This window comes from Periplaneta americana, chromosome 17, assembly GCF_040183065.1.
Source record: "Periplaneta americana isolate PAMFEO1 chromosome 17, P.americana_PAMFEO1_priV1, whole genome shotgun sequence".
In the NCBI taxonomy this organism is placed as follows: Eukaryota; Metazoa; Arthropoda; class Insecta; order Blattodea; family Blattidae; genus Periplaneta; species Periplaneta americana.
Window position 1 is genome coordinate 30,890,286 of NC_091133.1, and position 23,317 is coordinate 30,913,602.

The 23,317-nt window shown below is 35.9% G+C and overlaps 1 protein-coding gene across 1 annotated transcript in view; it reads right to left on the reverse strand.

Annotated features, from left to right (window-relative positions):
• Window positions 1-7,688: 7,688 nt before the first annotated feature.
• LOC138692633 (lysine-specific demethylase 9-like) overlaps window positions 7,689-23,317 on the reverse strand; it is a 227,415-nt gene continuing 211,786 nt past the window's right edge. Inside the window, exon 3 of the mRNA XM_069815701.1 lies at window positions 7,689-8,511. Coding sequence (XP_069671802.1) covers window positions 8,506-8,511 — 6 coding nt within the window. The 3' untranslated portion in view covers window positions 7,689-8,505. The remainder of the gene's footprint in view (window positions 8,512-23,317) is intronic.

The window sequence follows — 23,317 nt, forward strand, 5'->3', positions numbered from 1 at the left end:
CTACCACACTACGAGAAATATTTAAACAGTATCAAAGCGTATGATAACTACACATTGTTATTTGATGAGTATTAAAACACATTGGAGAACACAATCACGTCCTGGTTGCAGCCGGAGCTGGATTTAATCAACGATGTGACGCAGTGAGCAAGAACTCAGCGGAGCCTTGTGCCCCGCAGATTTAAAACAGCAATTGCCATTGCCAGCCCTGCTATGAGCCCGACGGTTACATTAGCATCATCATTACAAGTCTGTCATCTGTGCCATTGCCAGACAAGTCGGCAATGAAACGGATATATGCCACACATAGAACTAGGGGAAAAGTGGAGCAAGTTAAATGACAAATGTTTCAAGTTATGTAATTAACTAGAAAGCCAAGATCATTTGCAGTCTGCATAACACAATGAAACTTAACAGTAATTTGAAATGAACAAAATTTGCCAGTATTCATTTGATGGTTGGTTCGGTGATGAAATACATAATTATGACATTTGTTGTCAATATTAGTTATGATATAAAATATAATATATGTGAGATTTCAAAAGTCTTATATAGTACTGTATTGGTAAGTACAAATGTCCTAATATTACATCATTATGCAAGTGAAAATCATGTTAACACAGCACGTCTTATTATTGAATCTGGCACTACCTACTACCTCTCAACCCACTCTCTGAAATCACTTACCTAGTACGTATTAATCTATCTCACTTATTTACTACAAGCTATGCTTCACTATCCTGGCTAGCCTCCTTCACTGTTCTCCTCGCCTATTTTCATTACCTCTATCTTCTCACTTAAAAATTATGGTTTATTTAACGACGCTCGCAACTGCCGAGGTTATATCAGCGTCGCCGGTGTGCCGAAATTTTGTCCCGCAGGAGTTCTTTTACATGCCAGTAAATCTATTGACATGAGCCTGTCGCATTTAAGCACACTTAAACGCATCGACCTGGCCCGGGATCGAACCCGCAACCTCGGGCATAGAAGGCCAGCGCTATACCAACTGCGCCAACCAGGCCGTATATATGTAAGGGGTATATATTGTGGAGCAGCATGGAGAGTGGCTTCATGGGAATATTATTTTTTTATCTGAAGTTTCGGTATGGTTAACAGGTAAAATGCCAACATCTACAGTAGGGAGACTTCGTAAACTTTTCGCAGAATGGAGCGAAAAATGGCGAAATATTGTGAAAGATTTAGTCTCATAAACTGAAGAAGAGTTTACAGCGTTCTTTAGGATCTGGGGGAAGGTGTGTTGCTGCCAGAATGATCAAAGAGTTGGCTGCCACAACTCATCGAAGGGCAAGTAAAGAAAGCATACCAATCATTCGCTCCCCTATAAAGGAGTAATAGCCTATTCCTTATCCAAATGTAACTAGAATTCGTACACAAAATAAGTATGGTACTTGTAACTAATGTGATATATTTTGTAAAAATCTGTTGGAAGTTATTATTTTTGTATAGATTCATCCCCATAAGGGGTAGTTTCCATTATTAAAACGTAACAAGACTTCGTACACAAAATAAGTATGGTACTTGTAACTAATATAATTTACTTACTTACTTACTTACTGGTTTTAAAGGAACCCGGAGGTTCACTGCCGCCCTCACATAAGCCCGCCATTGGTCTCTATCCTGAGCAAGATTAATCCAGTCTCTATCATCATATCCCACCTCCCTCAAATCTATTTTAATATTATCTTCCCATCTACGTCTCCGCCTTCCTAAAGGTATTTTTCCCTCCGGCCTCCCAACTAACACTCTATATGCATTTCTGGATTCGCTCATACGTGCTACATGCCCTGTCCATCTCAAACGTCTGGATTTAATGTTCCTAATTATGTCAGGTGAAGAATACAACGCGTGAAGTTCTGTGTTGTGTAACTTTCTCCATTCTCCTGTAACTTCATCCCTCTTAGCCCCAAATATTTTCCTAAGCACCTTATTCTCAAACACCCTTAACCTATGTTCCTCCCTCAAAGTGAGAGTCCAAGTTTCACAACCATAAAGAACAATCGGTAATATAACTGTTTTATGAATTCTAATTTTCAGATTTTTTGACAGGAGACGGGATGATAAAAGCTTCTCAACCGAATAATAACAGGTATTTCCCATATTTATTCTGTGTTTAATTTCCTCCCGAGTATCATTTGTATTTGTTACTGTTGCTCCAAGATATTTGAACTTCTCCACCTCTTCAAAAGATAAATTTCCAATTTTTATATTTCCATTTTGTACAATATTTCGTCACGAGATATAATCATATACTTTGTCTTTTCGGGATTTACTTCCAAACCTATCTCTTTACTTTCTTCAAGTAAAATTCCTGTGTTTTCCCTGATCGTTTGTGGATTTTCTCCTAACATATTCACGTCATCCGCATAGACAAGAAGCTGATGTGACCCGTTCAATTCCTAACCCTCTCTGTTATCCTGGACTTTCCTAATGGCATACTATAGAGCAAAGTTAAAAAGTAAAGGTGATAGTGCATCTCCTTGCTTTAGCCCACAGTGAATTGGAAACGCATCTGACAGAAACTGATCTATACGAACTCTGCTGTACGTTTCACTGAGACACATTTATATTTCACTAATATAATTTATTTTGTGAAAATCTGTTATATAGAAGTTATTATTTTTTATAGATTCACCTTCATACGAGGGTAGTTTCCCTCTTATTCAAACATAACTACACTTCGAACACAAAGAAGATGGTACTTGTAACGAATATATGATAATATATTTTGTGAAAAAATCTGTTAGATGGAAGTTATTATTCTTGTATTGAGTCACCCCCCCCCCTATAAAAGTTGTTTTTCTCATCCAAACGTAACCAGACTTCGTACACAAAACACGTATGACAATTTTAATCAACACACAAAGTTTTGTGAAAATCTGTTCGATAGAAGAGAAAATATTAATTTATTCCAGCTAGACTGCCTAGACGTCTCACTGTGTACTTATCTTCTAGTGTCTATCGATACATGCATTTTACCTGACATTCCACGTGCATTAATTCGTGTGAATTCACTTCATTCTGTACAGGGATTTCAAGAAATTCTGAGTTATGTTTCTTGTAGTGTTATACAGGAACACAGTTATTTTCATTTTTAAACTTCACCACAAATGAAACTTGTTTCCTAATATTATGTTAGTAAGCACTCCACCGCTGCGGAGTAACGGTTAGCTGCCTTAGCACGTCAGATCGCGGAACGAACGGGTCGGGGGTTCAAATCCTGGTTGGGGTTTTTTGCGGGGTTTTCCCTCAACCAATTGAAGCAGAATTGCTGCGTAACTTTAGGCGTTGAACCTCGGACTCATTTCGCCATTATTAATTCACACATACCATCACTATCACCATCACCATCACCATCACCATCACCACCACCACCACCATCACCATCACCATCACCACCACCATCATCATCATCCATACCATAGCCCAGGCTAAGAGCGTATTCCGAATCTCAGCGCTGAGCAATCTGATGGCATCACGGTGTTCCGAATTTCACCGATGGCGTCACTGATGCTCCACCGGTGCCATCAGCTTGCAGAGTTAGTGGCAGTCTCCATCAGCCGCTATCAGTGAATCTGATTGGTTCTTGTATAGGGCGGGAATTAGCAGACGAATGACATCGTGCACTGTTGTGTCATAGCGGTGTGTTCTGCTTTAGTTCTGCTGTATTGTTTGTAATGAGCACAACGTAAAAACTGTATGTTAATGGCTTATAAGCGAACATGTCAACGGACAAGTTATTACTACCGGTTCAAGAATAAATTGTTTTGCTCTCTTTTCATTGAACGAGATGGCAGTACGGAAATTTCGCAAAATTTTGGTAGCGTAGCACTGACAACAACTTATACAGTCGCCATGACAGCCATCGATTCTTCCAGCAGTTTTGTTCCTATTTCGCTGCAGCGTGACGTCATTGTTGTCCACCGGTCCGGTGAGATTCGGAATACGCTGAAAGTTCAAGGTGCGGTGTGCTGTACTTTTACAAAAGAGCTGCCGTACGACTACCCATCATGCACAGAATAGGAGTGGTAAACACAATAAATCTCAGGCTTCAGCGTAAGCCTTCGGGTGCCTTCTCCGTACAAAAGAAAAAAAAGTACAGAAGAAGATATCAGATGATGGACAACCTTAAGATATATGGATCGTATGCGAAGATGAAGAGGAAGGCGGCAGATGAAAAAAAAATGAGAATACTGAGTTTGCAGTAAAAGACTTGCTCTTGAGCAGACAATTATGAATAAATGTACGTAGAAAGACTGATTGATTTTAAACTAGCAAATCAAGTGAGAAAAGACAGATGAAACAGCCGGACTCTAATTTTAATATGTGTAATGCAAACAAGTAATTTGTTTTCGCTTCATTTACCTCCAAGTAGCTATCTGCCAGCGTTCAGACAATTAGCTGCAATGTGTGTATGTTTTACACTGTTTGTACCTGTCCTACACAGAATTCATGGAGTTCATACCAGACAGGAGTGGAAATGCTCCACCTGCTGTGCCTTGTCATCGTCGTCCACATACCAGTGGCAGTGGCAGGCAGGCGCGTTGTGGGAGGCTTGTTTTCACGACCATAATTCTAACGCGCACGAACACAGGCAAATACACATGTTCAACATCATCTTGTTTAATTTTACTAATGTAACACTGTGGAAACTGTCAGCAGACCTACTAATTGCCGCCAGCTAGTAAATATTAAATTTTCACGTGTTCCTTCATGTTACTTTTTCAATTGCTACATGTATTGCGTAAAAAGATTCCAAAACCACCTATTGACTTGAAAGGGGCCATTAACTTTCTTCCACTGACTTCACCATCTTAAGAAGTGGCCTATAAAATATTGTTTCGTCATAATGTTAAATCTGCTTGTACTTCCAGATATGCATAAATATACTCATTTTCAATAACATTCTTAATGAACAATTTTTCCCTCGAAATTATTCAAATCAACTTTACAGGGAGTTATACCTGAAATCTTGATTTGCAACATTCTTAATATTGAAAAAAAGGAAAAGAAACTAGCCACTCTATCGCATTATCTCCTGATTTAGTTGCCTCAAGAGTGCTGTCTTATTTAACACAACCTATTTGATTATTTAACGACGCTTTATCGACTACTGGGTTATTTAGCATCGATGGAATTGGTGATAGCGAGATGGTATTTGGCGAGATGAGGCCGAGGGTTCGCCATAGATTACCTAACATTCACCTTGCAGTTTGGAAAACCTCGGAAAAAAGCCAACCAAGTAATCAGCCCAAGCGGGAATCGAACCCACACCTGAGCGCAACTCCGGATCACCAGGCAAACGCGTTACCTATGAACTAAGCCGGTGACCCCTTATTGGTGTTACTAATGTGAGGTTTCAATCAGACTTCGGAGTGTTAACATGCAATACAAGGTGTGATCATTAAATTCCGAGACCTGTGCCATAAATGGAAATAAAATTACCCGATTTAAATTTGGCTGCCATCTCCTTCAAAGTAGTCCCCTTGGGCAGCTATACACTGATCCAAGCGCGTCTGTCATTTTTGGAATGCCTCCTGGAAGTCTCGTTTTTGAAGCCTGTCAAGCAACTTCTGCTATTCGCGTTGGATCTCCTCCACAGTGCAAAAAAAGGCGACCCTTTAGCTTGAATTTCATCTTCGGAAACAAAAAAAAGTCGCATGGGGGGCAAATCTGGTGAATACGAGATGTGAGGAACGACGACCATCTTGTTACGGGTGCAAAACTGGGGTGTTGCGAGAGCTCTGTGAGCTGGCGCATTGTCGTCGAGGACGTGAAGATCATTTGAACCTCTCCAAATGACATGTTGACGATGTCAGCAATTTCTCTGATGGTGATGCGTCGATCATCTTGCACAGTTTGTCGAATTTTTTCAATATTTTCGGCAGTGTTGCACGTATGTGGCACGTGGCCTCTCGTCGACCTCCAGCGATGTTCTACCATTTCTGAAACGCGAATGTCACTCAAAACACTTCGCCCGACTCACTGCTTCATTTCTGTAGGTTTGCTTCAACATTCCACGAGTTTCGGTTGCCGATTATCCGAAGAAATTGATGTTAGCTCTCTGCTCCAGTTTCGAGTCCATCGTGATTTCGCAAATGCGCGGATGCACGTACTAACAAAACTTTCTGTAACACAGGTCTCAACGAAGATAGCGCTTTGAAACTTTGTGTCGCGTCTCTTCAAGATCGTCTATCGTCACTGCTGCGCGCGCGCGTCAATCACGTGATCCTTTCGCTCACAACCGATATAGTCTCGAAATTTAATGATCACACGTACTGAAAAATGAACTTGTCTTATAGCATTTTTATCTCTTTTGGGACAGTGAATTTATCCAGAAATTACTCACTCAAAGGACGTCCTTTTCAAGAAATAAATAGTATAGGCCATTCGTTATCTCGTGAAACCTTTCTGCCTGTCAGAAGAAGAAGAAAGTGGATTGAAAAGCTTCCCACCTACCCACCCACCCTTCGCTCCTACTTGTAGCCATAGAGCTCACTTACCCCCACCATAAGGTTCTTACTATATGCTACGGCGCACACAAGCATTTAGTTTTACGAGAAAACGAATGGCCTATAGACTACATACTTTATGATCTCACGTCATATGTCATTTTGAAAAACTAAATTCTTGAATCAATAAACCTTATTCTTTATAATCACCTGTTCCACTGCAGAACCATGTATAAATATGATATATAGGCGTGCACTATAAAATAATAGTTTTTTCGATGTCCTTAGGAAACTAGTGATAAAATTTAATAACAATTCCTTTAAGATGTTAGATTGCCACGAATCGTTTTTAGAATGTTAGGCGACTACATTAGGTATTCGATTCTGAATTTTCAGCCAGACATTGTAAAAATTCCATTTTTAAGTTTCTTGGTCTTAAATGAGACTGTTTCTTAAAAGTTCTTATATTAAATTAGCTAGATTTCGCTCTTTAATTTCAGGATAATTTTCTTCATAAAGAATAATAGGCTTTATTTTTAAATTCTTCACAATGATCATCAATTTTGAACAATATAATACCTAACAAAATAACATAATATATAACTGATACCATCGAATGTCAGAATTAAAACTTCATTTTATTGGGAACTCAATCCACGTTCGCATGAAGTTTATAATCGAAATAACTAACTGCATGGCGCCATATGTCTATAAAAACCTCGGTTTCCCCTTTTTGGGTTTTATGACCTGATATTATACAGACACAAGGCGGTACTTATGGGATGTAATCATCACGACGCACAGCGATCTTTTTACGCTATCTGGCAGCGCAAAATTCGATTTAGTAATAAAATGACGTAGAAACATTAAAATAAAAATTTGTACATATGTTAAGCATTTTCCTTATTCATATCGACATGATTCGATTTCAATTTAGGCTTAATATTAACTCAATCAGGCATATAGGTATTCTTTAGGTAACAACACTGTAGGACGTCAGGTCTTCATCACTGCATGTATGAAATATATAAGTAAAATACATAAAAGAAATCAGTTAAATTATAATTTTTATTTTTATTGCACTCTTAACTTCACACATGACATAACATTTCAATAAAAACACTACATGGTTTCCTTGATGTTAATCTAGTAAGATATTTCACTACAATCAGTAAGTAGGTAAATTTCCTTTCCATAGAGAAAGCAGTACGTGCCTCAAATTTTAATATATAATACATTAAAACTAGATACACGTGAGTGTATTCCTACATACTTTCTATATTTATATATTCACAGTAATGATTTCAATCTACAGTTGCAGTAAGGAGAGTGCCATTTCTACAGCTATGTCCTACTTATGTGGTCCTTCTAAGGAGAGTTGTATTGTAATCAAACATTCATTTTGAGGGATGTATCACACATTTATCACTTCAGTGTTTTCTATTATGACATAAAAAGTTTTTATTATACTGTAAATTGTGAGGAAAATGTTACAAATATAAAATAATGGAAAAGAGGACATGACGTACACTAATAATGAACAGGTTGTCACTACTAATTTTTCCTTTAATGTAATTCAGTGTTAAAAGAGTTTTCAATCATATTTAGTTCTCAGTGCTGCTGTAAGCTTCAGATTAAGTTCCTGAAGTGATAAACAAAGAACTTCATTGAGTATAGGTCCACTTCTCATTCGCACTTTCTTTGTAAGAGCTTATTACACGAGCTTACAATACCAAAAGCATATTCAGCATTAGATGACAAGCCACTTATGGAAACTTTTTATATATTTTGTTCATATAATTAAAATAAATTTCTCTCTAGCCACTTCTTTTTGTGACTGGAATTTACTCAGGATTCGGTGACAAGCAAGTAAAATTAACAATATTAACAGTATGTTTAAAACGGATTATCTGTAAGTTTTCAAATCATTATTTTACAGTAAACAGTTACATGGTTCTTCACTTCTTTCTGCTTTATCATCTGTATGGCGCCAAACATGAAAAAGATCGTTCCGCGATACCTCTTCTGAGAGTACTCAAACCTGAAAAAAAGGCAAAGTTGCAAAACTTAGCAGCTAGTCTTTATATAGGAGAAAGAATAAGGTATTGGCTTTAGTCTTCTGAAAAAAGTTTGACCAATCGTTGACAATTCTACATTTCCTGGTGTAAAAATACTCAAAACTAGAAGTTAAAATAGCAATAATTTCTCAATTTTCAAGCAAATTTCACTTTAAAGTAGTAAGTTATGTGGGATATTTAAAATATCACAAACATAGCACATACCTTGGTCTCCCATATCCACCAGTAATCGATTAAAATCGTCGAAAAAAGAACACGTCCTTTCAAGCACGGTTATTCAACATAAATTATGAGCCCGGCTTCAGGCCGGAGATGCGATAAGAAACACCATACTTCTGACTTCTTTTACAAACAAGAGCTGCACAAATAAACATAACTATAACAAATCTCGTATCCTTAGATATTATAGTAATTAAAAACTCCATAAAACATGAAAATAGTTTGTATTTTGCTCGGCCAGATAGCGAAAAAGGATCACTGTGCGACGCCAAGCCTCCAATTAAGACAATATGGCACTTCACAATAACGGATAAATATCCATATTCTAGGCGGAATTCGAAGCCACAATGATAGTATTCTAGCGGGGAAAAAAGTTTTGCGAGATTTTATGGTAGGTTTATTCTCGAAACGGTAGGTGAAAATTAGTAAATCAGTCTATAGAAAACTCTTTCGGTGTACTCTAGATGTTTGAAGACCTGAATTGTTTTTAAAACATTATGAAGAGGTAACAAGAATTTATGTAGATAAACTTTCAGTTAATAACCACTTAAATGTCACAGAATTAAAATTAGACATTCTGTAAGTGTCCATTCCACCCTACTGGAATGTTACTATGATGCAATAAAATGTGAAAGTCGTTCCAATATTTATGTCTGCAATGATTGCTCTCTCATTTTACATCCATATATGTCATATTAAGAGCTTAATACTATGTTACGAAAGAAAAGTGAATTATTTATTCCTGTGAATACTCTCAGTGTATATAAACTACTCCAAAAAGAGCAAAAACCTTAACAAATTATAGGCGACCTGTATGTTTACATACGGGCGACAAAGTCATTTCAAATTCAAAACGAAAGAGTAGCATAACGTCGTGATCTGCAAGTTAAGTTATTCAGCTGTACGTCGAGAATATCTTTACGACTTACCTCAGTAACAGGTTTACAGCTATTCTTCATAAATGTATGTTATATTTAATACAAACAGAGGTTATGTAGCGGCGTGGATGATTTTATTGTGCGAGTGGTGACTTATGAAACACTTTTAAACAAAATAAGGATGAAATAAATATTTTAAAATACTTGAGAGAGAGAGGCAGTTGTGCATTATTCATTTAAATGTCATGTGCCTTGCCAAGTTTGCATTAGTTGACATGATGTTGATGATGATGATGATGATGATGATGATGATGATAATAATAATAATAATAATAATCGGCATATGATACGTCTGCATGAACTGTTCCCAAATTCAATACTCAAGTCGGCCTGGTTGGCGCAGTTGGTATAGCGCTGGCTTTCTGTGCCCGAGGTTGCGGGTTCGATTCTGGGCCAGGTCGATGGCATTTAAGTGTGTTAAATGCGACAGGCTCATATCAGTAGATTTACTGACATGTAAAAGAACTCCTTACTTACTTACTTTTAAGAAACCCGGAGGTTCATTGCGACCCTCACATAAGCCCGCCATTGGTCTCTATCCTGAGCAAGATTAACCCAGTCTCTATCATCATATCCAACCTCCCTCAAATTCATTTTAATATTTGATGTCAGAGACCCTTGATCCGGAGATATTACGCCACTCGAGGACAGGCAATGTTGGGGCTTGATTTTATTTTGCTGCTTTTAGTCTGTGGGTCTTCTCAGAAGTGTTAGAAAATCGTTGAACCGACAGGGAATGAAGGCTGGTCCACAATAAACTGGGACACAAATAGGGTATGTGCTTACGGATTATTAATTTAGCTTACATCCTGCAGAACTTCGAAATCATTCACATTCTTCCAAAATGTCGCCACTACAATCAACTTTCAGGGACTGTATTCACTTGCAACTCACATTCTGCAAACTCATTGCGCCCTGACAGCGGCTTTGCCTTCTCCGTTTACATTATATTCCCCTGGCATATCGTAATCTTTTATTTAATCTACTGGGCATAAACGGACAGTCAACTAACTCTTCAATTAATAATTCAAATTACAAAGAGTGTTAGAAAAGTTTACATATAGTGGCAGCAGTAGAAGCTTGTAATAAATATGGATTTGACATTCAATACCTACAAGGAATTTTGTTGATATTGGTACAATTAATGTATTTTTAAATGTTATGCTATATTATATTTGTTCTACATATTACTAAACACTATCTAATTAAAAAAAATTGATTCATTGAGAAAATGTTTGTTGAGCTTAAAATTAGTACATATCCTAGAGTAAATAACACACAAGTGTAACTTTTCAAAAGAAAATGCAAATGGATGATCTTCCGAATCATAATGCAAAATCCAATGCAATACGTATGTAAATATAAGTTTGTTATTATGGCGACTAAACAAATGTTAGAACATTACATATTCATAAAATTATAGGTTAAAATAAAACAATGATAAAATAACAGAGAAGGTCATTAAATGAAACAAGAAAAAACAAAATCCAGAGCGATAAAACTAGAAAATATGTAAAAATTCGCAATAATATAACCTATGACGTTACGCCTTCACATTGGTTCACACATACAGTATGGAGCTATGACGACGCATTCCAAACGAAATATCAAGTACGGAGTGTTTGTGATCAGGATATAGCAGAATGTAGGAAAACAGTAAGCAGACTACTGTACTATGATTTATGTTCCTCTGTATTTAGCCCGTTTTAAGACGAAATGCACTGAAGTAATATTTTTATTACGGAACTGAAGGTTCTCTTTGCTTGAACTGTGCCACACTTCTGCTCGGAGCATAATACCCTTCCATGCTCTCATTTTGCATCTTACATTCGTATATTACCTTAAGACGAATGAATATTTGTGTCGGTAAATAACTTCCTCAGGTCCGGTTGCGTCGGAAAGTGATAAATAACTACGCTAGTTTCCCTTTTACGAGTTTCACAAAAACAGACAGTTCGGTCATGAAGGAGAATTCTTGTTGGTAAACATTAAGTCTAGCGGCTTAAATTCGGAGGAAGCACAATTTGTCAAAATGATCTATATGATGGAAGTTATAAATGGATTTTTAAGTCGCGGTGTTGGCCCGAACTTGCAGGAGACAGACTTTGTCAAGGAAAATGAGAACGAGTGGAGTGGTTGGCAGGAGGTTAGAAAACTTCGTTTGCAGGGCTGAACAAATTTATTTCAGGTGATTAAGATAATAGTTATATCAGAAGTGTAGAACAGTATTTTAACTAGGGCCCGAATTTCTTTGACAAGAATAGTGCACAAGTATGCAAGAAAATACTAACTTATCTGAATGTTAGAAATTAGGCTATGATCAAGAATTTAAAATATAACAAATGTTCTTTTTAAATTGAGCTTCATAAAAACTAATGCGCCGTAAGCATTCTTCAATTTTATACACAACGTTATTTTACAGTAAATATGTATAGAGCTATAGCCTTGTGAGTCAGGAGGAAAGGTACACGATTTGAGAGATGAAAATATTGGTGATTCTGAACAAAAACGTTTATATGAACATAATATATATTCCATTCTTAACGGTGTCGGAGAAAAGTAATGGAAACAATGAGGAACGGGAAAAGTGCAGGTGGTAGTAAATTAAAACATTGTTACCTTATGTTCTGTTTAATTGTGTACTTTTCTTTACAGAACATGTTCAAAAAGTGCACCGTCAACTTTAATGCACTTTGGAGCTCTTGTAAACAACTGCTGTTTTGCTGATCTGAGCTGATTCGGACATTCCTTTACTTGAGCACAAGCATTTAAAATGCGAATGAGACGTTCTTTCCTTGTTTTCACTTTGTGCTTGTAGACTTCGCTCTTAAGCCAAGTTCACACACAGTAATCTAATGGCATAAGGTCGGGTGTCCTCGGTGGCCGGAACTGACTCCACTGTAACCGATCCAACGCCCAGGATACGTTTCATTGACCCTACTATAACCTAATGTCGTTTTGGTTGCATCAGCATGTGAGTGCAGATGAAGGAGATGAGACTGACGCCCGTGATTTTCAAACAGCTGTATGTTAGACACTGTTAAGAACAGGACATATGTTCATATAAACTTTTTTGTTCAGAATCACCAATATTATTACCCCTCACACCATGTACCTTTTCTCCTGACTCACCCTGTATATTAATGTCAATTAATTTAATAAATTCATATTAACTTATTATCAATCAGTATGCATTTTACGTATGACATAGTACCGTGCTAAAAACAGAAAAATTAAAATAACGGTATCTGTAGAATTTATTACCTGAAAGGAAAAAACGGTGTTACTCTACATGTAAGTCTGCCATAAATTAAAATGTCTGGTAAACGAACAGTTCACCCGACTTCATAATAATTCTGCTGTTTTGTTTGTAGTTCCACATAATCTTCGGTATTCGTAAATCTTAATATTTTATTGGTCTGTTAATTGTAGTCCGCGCTTTAGTTGTCCGTCTTCTTTAATTGTTTTTCTACATTTCTGTTTCTATCCTGTCGTTGCATCTTTTTACGGATCTCAGAAATCCTGCTTCTGCTTTATTTTTCCTTTTAATCAATTATTCAACCTTCACTCCCATTTTAAAACTGTGTAACATATCTTCGATATTTCCTGCCAGTCTTGTTTGTAACATTTATTTTAAGGTTTCAGTAACAAGAAGATAGGCCTATTAAGCTCATATTCATATAATTACACATTACTGTTAATTAAGGCCTTTTGTGTATGTTTATTATCACTCTAAACAAATTTTATCTTTAACGAATTATGTTATGTCATTAAATTATGTTATGATATGTGCTTATCATCAGAATTTGTCATCATCACACACCTACTTCGCTCGTCTCTCACGTGTAATGGTCAAATATACCACTTATCAAGTTGCGGAGCTGTTTGGGAGAACATACGTACAAAAAAGTCTATGGTAAAATACTTATTCATGGAATTCTTAAAGTTGGCCTGCATTATTATAATAGACGAACTGGTTATTTTGGAGGTGTTGTGGGTTGATAATGGTGGCTGTAATGTTAGTAATCGAAATTGTGGTGTTTTATGGAGAGATTAATTTTATTCTAAAAAAAATAAGAAACCATAAACAACGGAAACCAAGTAATAGGAAAGAAATTACCAGGAAATGTATTGTGAAAACCGAAAACCAACTGTACTAAATAGATATTTTATATTTTAGAATATTATTAGGGAAGCTCCTGAGGATTTAAAAAGTTATTTTAATTTTTTTCACTAAGAAATACACAAAACTGAGACTTAAGTAGGCCTAATGTATTTGAATTTTTAGAGCAAGAAATAAATATGTTCCTAATATGCAATTTCTCACATTTGGTACAGAGTTTCTACTCCTGATAAACACATAGATCTGGAATTTTTTTACATTTATTGTCTGTTATTTTAAGTTTGATAACATTACAGAATATTACTCGTATGATCAAAGACAGAAAAACACTGACAGCAAATTCCTGCAAAGTAATCATCTTGTTTTAATATGAAAATAAAAAGAATTATTGCGCACAAGAAAATCTTCACAGGAGCTTTCAAATAAAGTCCCTCATTAAAACAAAATTTCATGTGGTTATCATATTCAGGAAGCGTATGAAACAAGCTCGTTAACTTCAGTAGTATCATCGTAAATTTGCGGAAGATGACAGTACTTCCCTGAGGAGATATTTCACCTTCCCATATTAAAGCGCAGTTCCTTTAACGAATAACTGTTCATTTCGCATTAAATATCACTACGTAAAGTACTGTAGTATAAAACATAAACAGAGGTAAGCAGAATTCAAAACTTTTCCACCCATGAAGACTTCGTCTGGTGTAAGTTATTTCTTTGCGCTTCATTAATTCGGTACTTCTGATCGGGAATATCGAATTCTATCGCTCAATGGTTTCGTTCAATCTATTTTGAAGAATTTGTACCACGGTATCTTCCTTTCGAAATTATTTGGTGGTCAGCAAATATGTAAATCATATGAAAAGAATAAAACGAAGTCCCTACTGCGATGAATTAGGTTAATTATAGTTACATATCTCTTCATTTTGTTGAAATACATACTGTATAAAAACGCCAGTGAATTACGTGTATAGTATAAATGAATTAAATTCTTGACGCTGATTAATAAATGTAACAATTATAAGATAATTATATTGGAATTAAAGGAAACATTAGTCATTGATAAACTCTAGGCCTAATTAAGTCTAAAAATAAACAAATCGACTTAAAATTAAATTAAGGACATAAAACCAATTGTAATGATATTATATATGTATATATATATATATATATATATATATATATATATATATATATATTTGTATAAAATATGGTAGGACTACTTTTCTCATTTAGACTAATCCGTAACAACCATTCGTTTCTGTCTCCGAATTAATTACAAAGAATTGACCACATGCATATTGTGCAGCATAACTGACATAGATTCCGAAGTTGTGTTGTAAAATTTACACATTGTGAGAAATAGGTCTGTTGATAGACTGCTTTCCCTTTATACAGGGACATCATTTTACTTTTACTTCAATTTTTATTGTACCTGAGTTTTTGGATGTATTTCACTCCCACCCCCTCTACTAGTAAACTTCCAACCGTTCTCCACACAGAACCGAGGCCTCGTATGCAGTACCAAGTTATGAGTACAGTACGTTCCAGAAATATGTTCGCATTTTCCAGTGACGAAAGAGCTTTCAATATTGAATCATATTTTCGCACAGGTACTGTCGTCCGTTTGCCTAAGTCGCATCCCGGTTTCCCCACCTGCTTCCGTTCGCCCCTCTGTAAAGTCTAGTAGCTGGGCTGTCTTAGCTCTTTTCTGAAAACATTAATTTCTGTTAGGAACTGGACATCTGCGTAATATTATACAACTGTTTAAAATAACTTAAATAAAAGGGCCTCGTTAAGTAATTAACTGTCACGTGATTTCCCCCCCCCCTTTCTACGACCCTGCGACAAAACCACTTGGACGGGCAGTAGATAGCATTTCTGAGTAATTTTATCTTAAATTTATAGTACATAAGGTACTCTTTTATAGAGTAGGTATATAATTATTTCAACATGAGTTACTGGTACGAAGGACGAAACTGGTAATTGGAATTAGGTACAATAGTCTATAGTGCGATAATATTCACAAAAGAACTGAAGCCTGTATCGAAATGAACGGCCACCACTTTCAAAAATATGTTTAAATATCCATACTACGATTATTTTTCAATATTTAACTTCATTCTCTATATTGTACGCTAATGTGCTGCATAATTAATACGTCCGAATGGAAAGCTCAGTTTGTGAGTAATAACACTTATTGTTAATACTGTACTGTATTTTGATTAAACAAAAACGTAATCAAAATTGTCAAACTCAAAATTGCGATATTTCCTACTTTACATAAATGGATGAAACTACTTTTCTTCCCTCTTATACCTAGTAAAGTGATTTGTATTTTACGCCAGTATCATCGAACTCCAGTCGTGGAAGGGGTAGCAAACGGTGTTTCCGGTTCTAGACCTTTAATCCAAAGATATAGCCAGGTTAATATTAAAAATGTTAGTAAAAATAAAATGATGTCCCTGTACAACTACTGTAGGCATTGTGTGTACGTATGTGTGTGAGCCGGAGAGGAGACGACATGGCTATGAACCACTAGAACAATCAGAAATTCGTTCTAAGGGGGGTCAGGTGTAACCTCTTTGTATATAATCAAGCATTTTACATGACCGGGAAGTTAAATAAGTACATCTGTTTGATTTATCTAAATAACTTTGATATTAAAATTTAAATAGTAATTGTAATCGACAAAACTTTCAAAACAGATGAAATTGTAATGAAAAATGTAGGCCTAATCCTTACAGAATAATAAAACACATTATTAAATATAATAAGTTCCTTTTCAAATAGGAAATAAAATAGGATTATCACAAAGACAAGGACGATAAGGGCCATGGTCAGTATTTTGGAACGGCAGCTGTCTACGGTGAGACCAAAAGGCTGGATAAATGCTGTAGGCTATTTCTGTCGATATTATGGACAAACACACAACCTGTTAGCCTAGATCACCTACTACGAACTGTACACAAAGTCCAGCAAATTAGTGTAAAAATGCACACTTGTTCATCAATAACGTAACGTAATTTATTTATTTCCTTGGTTATTTAACGACGCTCTATTTAGCGTCGATGGAATTGGTGATGATATGATATTTGGCGAGATGAGGCCGAGGATTCGCCATAGATTACCTGACATTTACCTTACTATTGGGGAAAACCTCGGAAAAAACCCAACCAGGTAATCAGCCCAAGCGGGAATCGAACCTGCACCCGAGAGCAACTCCGGATCGGCAGACAAACGCCTTAGCCGACAGAGCTACGCCGGTGGCTCGTAACGTAATAGTAGGAGTTGAAACATCAGTCGTACGGTAAACAATGATAGAAACATAGTCTATAATCATTAGTTCGTCTTTATTTCTACATGGTACACTTTCAACATGCAGTCAAGCAACTCGTTTTGAATTATTTTAGAAGTACTGTTAAATGCTGTTGATTTGGTTAAGTGCTCTTTTAACTTTTTAAGTCTTTATCTAACTCAGAATTGAAGTGAACTAATTCACGAAACACGCTCCTGTATTCTAAGTCGCCGGATCTATCGTGCCTTGATAATACTAAATCCACTGCTGCTTAAAATGTTATACAATTTATTATTAAATTTAGGACATATTTGTTTTCTTAAACTTGCTCGTTATGTTTTGCAATCGCGAGTCTGTAATGTAAGTGTAACTGAATTTTCAATATTCTCTTTAACCAGCATAGACAAACTGAAGACATTATTCGTTATTCATACTAACCTTTGATTTTTTGTGTTTTAGTTTAGGCCTATCCCTTAGCCCTAAGTATAGTAAATCTGTAAGACCCCTTTTGACTAGTTACGTTCATCTCGGAATAGAATACATGGGAAACAGAAGAACATTTCTCCATATTTCATCCACACAACCAGTTGTTTTTTTATAATAATCATCTAAGTTGAATTTGCCATATCTGTTAACTTTAGCACTTTGCTGTTTTTGATGAACATTTAAACGTCGTGTAAGTCAATTATTTAACAGGAATTTAGTTTTCATAATATGTTAATATTGCAAGTTGAAATTTTAATAAAGTGATAACTGAATTAATTTCTTCACAATGTACATAACAAGATAACACTTCACAGGTTTACAGTTTCGCACTACAGTAAGAAATATACTGAAATAAAAGCATTCTTAAACAAAGTATGTTAAGAAACCGGCAAGGACTTTATTACCTTATTTTTACATCCTTTCCTCTAAGAAACTCATTCCGACAAAACGGGAAAACAGATAAGAGTGCGAGGTAAGGGAGTGAGATAGTATATGGGGTTGTATACAGCTCCCAAGCATTTAAAAACAAAATAGGTAAACCGTGCCTGGCACGTTTTAGATGCTGAAATGGACGGCAGAAGATGAAAATTGCGCGCGAATCCTATTATATTTCTTATGGGATGTAGTGCCTGGCTCAGATCCAAGCTGCAAACACAAGTTACAACGTTATTGGCGGCAATGATGATAATGGCGGCAGAGTTTGCAAGTACAAGCGTAACTTGTTTCTCTCCGGTTTTGCGCGGAAAATATGAATTCTCCTTTTTTCGCTTGTTGTTCTGGCAGTGCCACAGCACGATGGCACTGCCTCTAAAGCCGCTCCTGGTCTCCGCATAGAATCAGCGGTGACCAAAACTCGAACGGCAGTAGTTACGAGAGAGACAGCTTATGAAGTAAGGAGTTGGGGGGCAGGAAATCAAAATGGTGATTCGTGCACTAAGTTCTTCACCAATCATGGATAAAAAACGCAAGCTTTGCTGTGACAGTAATGTCACTACTGTCATCAAGAGCCAGTAACTAACATATAATTTTCTCACTTCTTTTTTTAACTTCCTCATGACTATAATCGTAAATCTCCTGAATTTTTCTCTGGTTACTTGGTCGAAAAAATGCTCAGTTTTTGAAAATGAAGAACCAACTTCTTTTCTACATATACGTAATTTCAACCACTTTCCTCATTACACTTTTTAGTAATTCTAAGGTTTAAGAGCACGAGCTATTTTCCACGGCAATAGATAGCTAGTTTCCTTAGTCTATGTTTATTCATTTCGACCTTATTAATTTAATGTGGTGATTTTAAGTTCCTGAAGTTTAGAAACTTTTTCCACTCCTACAGTACCGGTATTGGATTAGTTTTCTATAATAATAATAATAATAATAATAATAATAATAATAATAATAATAATAATAATAATAATAATAATAATTAGTATTATTATTATTATTATAGGCATTATTATTATTATTATTATTATTATTATTATTATTTTACGCCTTTGTATTTAGAGTGATAATTTTAATGCCTTTGGATGTTGCTTCTACAATATATACTCCTAATTGAACCGTTGAGGAAAGAAAGCAAAGGCCTATTACAGTTTCTCCGATAGAAGAAAGAAAAAATCATCTTCCCATTCTGTAAGAAACATTCTATTCCTACTTGTAGAGAGAGGGTTTGGAAAGCGATATGAATAAGACAGCAATGTATAGCAAGCAAACTCATGTTACCCGCTTGAATTCTGTGATTACACGACGTAATCATCATATTCGCTTTGGTCACCGCTGTATAGATTCATATCTTAATGTTGTGTCGTACTTCATTTCTGCAATGGTTGCCGAACAAGCGATTGTCAAGAACATACTGTAAATACCATGTGCAGAGAAGTTTCACCCCATTTGACTCGTAGAAATGTTGTTTTAGTGATGTAGTGCTGATGTAGCATTACATAAAGCTGCGTTCTAGAGACAGGTTTTTTTTTTGTTTTACTTATCCATTCTTACAATTTTTATTTATTTTTCATTTTATTTATATTTTAACCAGAAAGGATAAAAGTTTAACTTCGACAACGCTGGTATATGAATATACATTGAAGTGTACGGTAAAGAATATTCAAGAATAAATATGAACATAGTTCCTAGCCATACTCACATTATTAAAAGTGAATAAGAATGATCATAACTAGGGAAAAAATGAACAAAAGGAATGGGAGCAAGCACATTTGGCTGGACAGATAGGATGATTTATATTTCGTGAGCTACACTTTGTATTATTTAGCATTTCTCATTTTTAACCACAGAACAATCCACGATTTCGTGACCGGCAGTAGAACAATGTCATGCATCATAAACATTAGCTAGTCTGTTAGAAAAACTGCCTTTCCTTCGTGACTTTTCCTGTTGAGATACTTTAGAATTGAGTGATCGAGATTACTGAGGTCTTTAATCATATAAAATACAATAAAATAGCCATCGACATCCGGTGTATCGTGACGGATATGACAGGTCAATATTTAAGCCTATCCTTTATAATGTGCTGTATTGACTTATAAGTCATCATAAACACTAAGCTCACTGTTGCTGAATTCAGACTTTTTAAATTTGTTATTTAACGATTCTTAACAACTATTAAGTTATTTAGCGCCGATGGAATTGGTGATAGTCGGATATTACTAAATTTGGCGAGGCCGAGAATTAGTCATATGGTTCACATTCGCCTTATATTTGGAGGAAACCTCGGAAAAAACAAGTACGTAATCAGTCCAAGCGGGAATCGAACCAAACTCATGGCCGAGCACAGTTCTCGATCAACAGACAAATGCGCCTACCGTCAGAGTTATGCCGGCGGCCTATTCTAACTTACTGAAAGAAATTTTAAGTTACAGAATTTTTAAGGAGGTTATAATACAGAGTTGTTTCCGATCTCTGATAACGAAATTGAATGACGTCATGAGCGTCAGGAATCACACCGACAACTGAATTGCGGCGAGAAGTGACAGACCAGTGAGTGATTTCATAATCAGAGTGCACGGTGTATCATAGTAGCGATGCCCAAGAAAATCCGATGCCAAGTACAGTTACGTGAAATCATAAGAACCTGCAAAAAAGGTGGTTTCGTTATTTCCAAGAAAGGCATGTTGTGTGTACCTAAAGGGACTGGCAAAGCTCGGATGGGATTAATTCCAGAGTGGAAAAAGCAAGCAAATCCACTCCCCATCACAAGTCGCCGCACCCCACGAGATAATATAAATTAATTTCATTCGAGCTTCACCAATCTTAAGTACACAGAAGATGCCTTTCTTGCAGGCTTCTTTTACTTTCACTTAACTGCACTTGACATCGGAAGAAGGTTGTTATGCACCCCTCCCAAAAGGCTCGATTTTCTTGGGAATTTCTGCTGTGAGTCGCCGTGCACTCTGACTATAACACTCACTACTGGTCTGTCACCTCGCGCCACAGTTCAGCTGTCGTGTGACTCCTGACGCACATGATGTCATTCAAATTGTTATCAGAGATCGGAAACAACCGTGTATAAAAATTTAAATAATCGGTAATTTATGAAATGGATATGCTGTTACTAAAAAACTCTTAACAAGTAGGCTATCCTATGAATTATAAACTTTATTTAGGATGCGGTATTTTGATGCCATCTTAGAAAACTGCAGACCAAAAGTATTAAGAATCGAATTACTTTTAATAGACGATAATATTTATATTCTTCGCTCAGTAGAAAATCAAACAGTAAATGTCCCAGCACGTAAGGACCTGGAATACATATATGTCTATACAGTTAATATATACAGTAAGTAGATCTTAACACTTAGCATTTAGAGAAAACGTAAAATTTATTAATAGGTGAAATTAAAGTAAGTGTAACTTTGTACTATCAATGTAATGTAAAATAATATGAATAAATTGTATGTTCATACGTTCTAATTGTAGAAGATGACAACCATTAAGCACAGAACACAAAGCAATATTAGGCCTTATGCATGACTAAGTTCTTATTGGTCTTGTGGTTTAAAAATGATCCTGTGAGACAATATATACATTAAATAGTGAAGAATTTAGTACAATACTTCTGCACATAGTAACTGAAAGGAAAAACTCGTGCTAATTTATTGAAAACTGAAATGAAGTATCTACTTATATCCACCAGGATATCAAGAAAGTAACATTTTATTAACTCATTTATTCAAGAACAGGTAGCTCAAACTACAATTGAAGACCTATTCGGAATAAGGGTGTAACCAACAAATCTATAATTCACGTTCCAAACAAAAGGAAAATGATTTCAAGGGCATATTTCGATAGGCTTATATATACTATCAGAACCATTTCACTAATCAATTATTGTTATAAATGAATGCTTCAAAATTACTCTTTCCGCTTAAGTCACACATTTAATTAATTTGATATTACATCCTTTTTCCGGGGAGGTCTTCAATAATTATGGATTATATTACATCCAGAATAATTACGGTAATACGAGCGAAGAATGCGAAATAGCAAATTGCCAAGAAGTGCGTTCTGTTAACAATGTCTGTCCAAGAGGGCGAGTGATGAGATAAATAACAAAAATAGTGATGGAATACATTAAGAAATTCAAGAAAGAATCAGCAAGGGCAAAATGACTTAGTTATTAGTAGAGAGCGGATCTGCGTGCGTTGTCCCTGAAGTTGAATAGGCATGGACTATGTTGTCACTGCTGGTGTCGTATGTATGGACTGGGTTGCTACTACTCGCGTCGGGTGCTACACGTCGTGTCTTAACATGTTTCATTTTCTAACCGCACATACATCCGCCTTCTAGTTATTAGGAATCTAAAGATGTAGAATGACATTAAAATACAATTCGCTTAATTTTGCGAATTTTTTTGAATGCTTATACATGTAAACAGGATTAACTTCGATCTTGTCATACACAGTGCTATTATGTCCCACTGCCAATATATCACATGCGGCATACAAGCAGAATTATGCCCTCGAGAATGTCGTCTACGCAAGCGCGGCTAATAGAACAGCCCAAGTTGCGAGGTCACTAAACTTCATTTTAATTTAAGTGTCTGTATTGCCTATATAGGATGATTCACGAGGATTTACCGTCACTTACGGAGCTTATTTCCGAAGACATTCTGAGCAAAAAATATCATATAAACATTTGTCCTAATGTCAATATTTTAAGAGCTACACCAATTTGAAATTGTTTGTAAATACCATTAAGAGTAAAAGAACATTACAGATAACTAATGAACTATTCAAGACTAAATTCTCGTGAATCACTCTGTATATTAAGAGATCATTACCAGCGCTAGGAAGTTGGTACCGAAACTATTACATTGTGAGAGCTTGGACTATACATCTACCGAATGAACAGTAGTAACGCAGCTGTAAATGTTAATAAACAGCACAACATACATGCAAAGTCGGGTGATAACGAAACTTGTCTTTGTGCCAATGATCCATAGACATAGAACAAGAAACACCATAAGCAAACAATATAAAAAGACACTAATAATTGTCTATTAGAACCTTCATAATTTTCAACCTAAAATAATTAACGTATAAAAATAAGAACTCAAATACAAAGTGATACGACTCCAAACTTGTTACAATAGTTAATAATGTACATTTTCAGTTTATCAAAAGAAATACTCCTATAATTATTCAGAAACACTATTTGTATGTAAATGTTCCTTTCACGTCACAAGACGTAACTGG